The sequence below is a fragment of the Heptranchias perlo genome, chromosome 8 (assembly GCF_035084215.1).
Source record: "Heptranchias perlo isolate sHepPer1 chromosome 8, sHepPer1.hap1, whole genome shotgun sequence".
Taxonomy (NCBI): Eukaryota; Metazoa; Chordata; class Chondrichthyes; order Hexanchiformes; family Hexanchidae; genus Heptranchias; species Heptranchias perlo.
In genome coordinates, this window is record NC_090332.1 from 13833868 (window position 1) to 13839867 (window position 6000).

General features: G+C 45.4%; 1 protein-coding gene across 1 annotated transcript in view; it reads right to left on the minus strand.

The window, feature by feature from the left end:
• Nucleotides 1–3648, minus strand: part of edaradd (EDAR-associated death domain) — a 49968-nt gene extending 46320 nt beyond the window's left edge. Inside the window, exon 1 of the mRNA XM_067988287.1 lies at nucleotides 3495–3648. Within this exon, the coding sequence (XP_067844388.1) occupies nucleotides 3495–3534 (40 nt within the window). The 5' untranslated portion in view covers nucleotides 3535–3648. The remainder of the gene's footprint in view (nucleotides 1–3494) is intronic.
• Between the last annotated feature and the right edge of the window lie 2352 nt (nucleotides 3649–6000).

A 6000-nucleotide genomic window follows, 5' to 3' on the forward strand; every position in this document is an offset into this window, starting at 1 on the left:
ACTCCATTAGTAACTAATTTACACATTAATAGACATCAGTGTAATACAGCTGAACCAAAAACAGAAAATGCTGGAAACACTCAGCTGGTCAGGCAGCATCTGTCGAGAGAACACAAGTTGATGTTTCAGGATTGAGCACTTCCTCAGAACACTGCTGATCAATTCAACACTTGGCAGTCGACGTTTCAACTCTCCATTTTCACCAAACTCCAGTTGCAAAGAAACACATTACTATTTCAGAGAGTGCCTGGTCCCAAGATGTGAGCCGGGGTTTTAACCCGCTTCGCCCAGCAAGAATGGTGCATGGGAGGGGTTAGAATTTGAAAATTCTCGCTCCTGTCACCAACCTGCTGCGTTCCCAGCTACCAACTTATGACAGCGACTCATGCCATCGACAAGGTTCCCGCTAAAGGCCCACTTAAAATGCAAAAGTCGCAGCCCAAAGACGTCGTTGACACCATGACGATGTTTTTACTTCAAGTCGGGGGAGTCCCGCACTGTCTGGAACCCAGTAGCAGAACCATGGCAGGAGGCCAATTGGCCAGAAGAGCCCATGGTTAGTCTTTAAAAATTCTTTTTCCCAGAACTTCTTGTGGGTCAGGAAGAACAGGAATGCTTTCCCCCCCCCGGCTATGCAAAGAGCTCCTGGGCCTCCCCCGATCGCCTCCAGCCTCTGCTTCCACTGACTGCCGCGGGCCGTTCCCACGGGTCCCCGGCCAGGTAGTGAATCTGGCTGGGTGTTGGGCGGGGCTCTGGGAATGTTCCCGGACTCCGGGCGGAATGTTCCCGGACTCCGGGCGCACCGTTCCCATCCCCCCCCCCCCCCCCTTGTAAAATAGGGCTGTGGTTACTATTGAATTAAAAAAATTCACTCTTGGTCTCTCCCCACCCCGCTACCTTTACTCTAGTGTATTTTATGACTTCCATTATTCTCTTACGAGTAGTGGGAATAGAGCCAGACTGCTTAAAAGGTGGAGTCAAGTCGAGGCTGAGCTAAAGATTGCTCCAGCTATCTATGCCAAATCTCAAGTTGAGCCAATAAAAGACACCAAGATAAAAGTACAGATATTACATTTCAGAAACAAACGACACTAAGGAGAGAAATGTGGTTGATCAAATACTATAGTAAAGAGTCATGATAAAACTCATGGGCATGGACACTAAGTCATTCAGAAATGGGAGCAATCATTTGATGTGGACTTCTATACTCAGCTGATGAATACTGGCAAAATCCTGTTGGGACAACAAGGCCTGCTTAGCATTCGTGTGTTGAGGTGTTATCAGGGAGGATCACTTTCTTACGACTGGCATAGAAGGAAGTACGGGTGTGGTATGCTGATCACCGCATAAACACCACCTGTAGTACCCAACTTCGGATGGCCTTTGCAGCTATGAGGAATGATTCCTCCGAGTGGTCATCCTCCTGGTGTGCTGTGTCTTGCATCTCCCTTTCCTCGGTGACACTGGTTCCTCATCATCCCCGTTGAACTTTAGGCCTTCCTGGAGTGCAAAATTGTGTAGGGCAGTGTAGGAATAGGAGTAGGCCATTCAGCCCCTCAAGCCTGTTAATTCAATTAGATCATGGCTGATCTGTATCTTAACTCCATTTACCCGACTTGGTTCCATGCAATCATGTGTGCAATCAGGATCCTTGCTGCCCTTTGGGGTGTATACTGCAGGACTCCACCAGATCTGTCCAGGCAGTGAAATCTGCTCTTTAAGTCTCTTATGGTCCTCTCCACCATAAAACCTTCTTGCTGCATTGACCTGGTTGTATCTGTCCTGGGTTCTCAGTGGAGTCATCGGCCAAGGCTTTGTCTCCCAGGATCCATAGACATGTCCTCATGGAAAAGGTCAGGGAGTGCTAAATGTTGAAAAATAAATGCATCATGGCAATTGCCTGCATGCTGGGCATTTACATACAGGATCTTCTGGTTGATATCGCAGACAATCTGTACATTGAGTGAATGGAACCCCTTTTTATTCATGTATGTCAAAGGCTGTTCTGTTGGCACCTTGAGTGTCATGTGTGTGCTATTTATGGCATCCTGCATCCTGGGGAATCCAGATAGCCGGTAGACTCCCTAGCTGTCTCCCTCTGCGTCCTAGGTGTGACGCTAAAATTGATAAATCTGCTGCTCTGATAAAGAGCACTTCCATGACCTGTCGTATAGCTGCCTAGCTGATGTTACATGGATCCCTTATGGCAGCTTGGAATGATTCGGAGCCAAAAAAGTTCAGGACAGTGGTCACTTTCATAGCTACAGTCAGAACAGTTCAGGCAGTGGAGCGACGCTGTCGATCTTCATGTAGAAAGTTGCACAATGTACAATAGCAGCTTTAGAGAATCACACCCTTCTAACACACAGCTTCTCCGTCTGATCCTCAAAGAACCTGTACAGCCTACAAACATGCTCTGGAGGATAGTGCATGTTGGGCTGGTGTCTTCTGCTATGCTTATTCTCCTCATCTCCACAAGGATGGCATAGGGAGGTATGCCCATAGGGATGCCATACATATACCAGAGGCATTAAGTGTGGGGGTGGGGCCCAGAAATGTAGGGGTAGGGTGAGACTGTAACACTGGGAGGGTGGGGGAAGAGGAGGAGGAAGAGCAGGGTAAAGAGACTCTTCAAAACTCTTAAAACTCCTCACTTCCATCTGAAATACGTGACTAGAGGAACAGCTGCACCTGTTTCATATTGGTGCAAGTTACCCAGAGTGCAATAGTGGCATAAAAGCAGGAAATTCTCGTCCATAGCACCACCAGGTGACTCACTCACTTGTGGAAGTGAGTCCCACAGGACTTGGGTGGCTGGATAATGAAAGTTACTAAAAAGAGCAAGGAAATTTGCATTTAGCACTTAAATGGCAGATAGCGCTAAAATGCATTTTTCCTATCTTATCCGGGCAATAACGACGTAATTACAGAATAAGTGCTGGACAGCAAGGAAATTCATGGCAATTTCTGATTAATCTACATAATAAATACAACCGAAAATGCAAGAAATGAATGTGAAGTAAAATAGGCTAAAACAGCTTAAAATCTGTGTAAGGGAGAAATAAAATTTAAACTGTGAAAACGAAGGAAAGGAAAATGAGGAAGAGTAAAATATGAAGAAATAAAAAACGTACCGTATCGACCCAAATACAAATTAATTCTACAGCAGTCACTAACACCCGACCTGAGTTGCTTAAAACGTTTAAAGTATTACTGACGTGATGCCCCTTGTACAAATTCCCAGTTAAGTCCGATCATACCCGACGCTGGATCACTTCTCCAATTTTCATCTAACACGAATCAAAATGACCTCCAGTAAACGCATTATAAAGCGAAGAGGGAAACACTCCAAATGTCAGACTGACTGCGTAAAACTATAGCATCAACAAAATAGCGCTGTTTGAGCGCATTGTCGTTGTCTCTTTGCTACTCGCTGGGGTGTAAGACACCAACAAACACAAGTTAAGATCTCGCCAGTGCAGGGTTTACAGTACCTTCAGACACTTGCCCGTCCTGTGGTTGAAGGGTCGCCATGCGAGCGGACTCTGATGAGGCCGGCTGGGAGCGTTGCTGTAAGCGCAAAGAGCCGAATGAAACAAGGTGGGAGTGGAAGGCAGTGCGCAGGGAGCGGGGGCTCCACTTCCTGGGATTTGATGCTGCGATGAGCGCATGGTCTTCGCGGGGATAGGGAATCTGGTACACTCGCGCACCCTGCAGGCGTGCCGCCAACTTCAGGTGTCACTCCGGGGAAAGAGGAGGGGAGTTGAAGCGAGTCCAGAAACCAACCAGCTAACGCTGCTGCTTGTACCCTGCATGTGGAGATGCCGGTGATGGACTGGGGTGGACAAATGTAAGGAATCTTACAACACCAGGTTATAGTCCAACAATTTTATTTTAAAATCACAAGCTTTCGGAGATTATCCCCTTCCTCAGGTGAGTGAATTATCCCCTTCGTCAGATTATCCCCTTCGTCAGATTATCCCCTTCGTCACTCACCTGACGAAGGGGATAATCTCCGAAAGCTTGTGATTTTAAAATAAAATTGTTGGACTATAACCTGGTGTTGTAAGATTCCTTACATTTGTACCCTGCACTTTAACTGGAAACCGTGCAAAGCCCTATGCAGATTGTTCCAGTTCATCATTTTCGTGTAGCAGAATTCTCATCGCGTACCCGGGTGGTGTTTTATTTTTCGTTTCTCCCTCTTGGTGGCAATCCCTTAAATCGGCTTGTTATCTGTGAAAAACCGAAGCCAGTGTCATGGGCTTCATTTGACTGAAAATGTTCTGTATGTCTGTCTAAAGTTGTTGTTTTGGTGGAATACTAATATTTCAGGCTTCTACTTTTTCCTCTCAGTACTTTTCCCTGAAAGTCCAAAATCCTCAGTGGCAAAGCAGCCAGTAGAGGAGCCCAGAGCTTCTCTGCTGACCTGAACTGAACTGAATTCCTCTCCGTGCGGACTCGAAGCCGGCAAGCTCCTCCAGAAGTAATTGGCAATTCTCATTGCTCGTTATTTGTACTGAACTCAGTCAATATCCATGTACCTTACACTGAAAGATTCTGACTGAGGATAGTATGAAAATGCCTTTAAATTCATCCGTTAAAAATTACATTGTTTAGGTAGTCTTAAAAATAACACGTACAATTGAATTATATACAAATATAACAAGTGAAAATATTAAATGCCAAGTGCTGCTGCTCTGCTTGGCGAGGTAATTCTTGGTTGTCCTCGAGCAGAAATTTCGAACAAGAAAAATATGTTTTTCTTTCAGACAACCTCCAGCTTGTTGGGATCTAGATGACAAAGATAGGAACTGAAGAAGAGAGCAGTTAGGTAGATCACGTGAGTGCATGGAACAATGACAGATCCAGTGTAAAGTAACAAACAATAACACATTCAGTGAGGCAAAAATGGCAGGTGTGAATATAGTCTAAATGGGTAATCCTGTGGGATGGGCAGTAGGTAAAAGGATTTAGAGGGCCCGATACAAATGTTACTAAATGCAAGCCCACGGGTGCAAAAAGTGATCAAAAACTGTTGTGGTGCGTTGGGCTTCATCACGAGAGAGAGAATTTAAGGGCAAGGGGGCGCTACTGCAGTTTTACACAGAGAACTGCTCAGATCTGATTTTGGAGTATCACATTTAGTTTTGAGGGTTGTACCTTAGCGAGGATACACTGGCCTTGGAGGGAGTCTAGTGACAATTCACAAAGAACTGAGGAACTTTTTTAATTTGCTCGCGAGATGTCGGTGGAACTTGCAAGGTAACATCTATTGCCCATCCCTGGTTGCCCTGAGAAGGTGGAGGTAGGACACCATCTTGAACCACTTCAGTTCTTATTGTGATGGTGCTCTAACTGCTGTTTGGAAGGAAGTGTAGCTTTGATGAGAGACTGGGGAAAGTTAGATTATATTCCTTAGAAATTAGGAGGATTAGGGTGTTCAACATGACGGTGGTTAAATTGGTTAACCCCTGAAAATGGGTGCAGGGATCGCGGTGCGCGATTAATCCGCGCCCAGTCTTTGTGATGCAGGCAGCTCATAATATTCATGCTGCCTGGTGATTTCAATGATTGCTGCATGCATCTTTTGAGTGGTTGCATGCACCAGCAAGGGGCTCCAATATCAGGAGTGACTAGCACCACTTCTTAAAGGGGAGGTGCATTGTGACTTGAAGTCGTGGAAGTCAATTGTGAAGTGAATCTGTGCTGCAATATAGTGAAGAATGGTGATGATGGGAACTCTGGAATTTTTAATAAGCAACAACTTAGCTGCTCAAAGTTTGCGGGACTCTTATATTTTCAAAATATAAGATATGGGTCTGAACGGAGTCTGAATGAAGATCAGAAATTGCACACGTAAAACACATGCGGATCTCGTCCTTATGTTTAAAAACTGTTGTTTTATTTTAAAATATTGAATAACGGTTGCGCAAAACTACAACCTACATCCTCCAATCTGCATGCCAGACCCCTCCAATCTGCCGGGCCTGTGAGAGA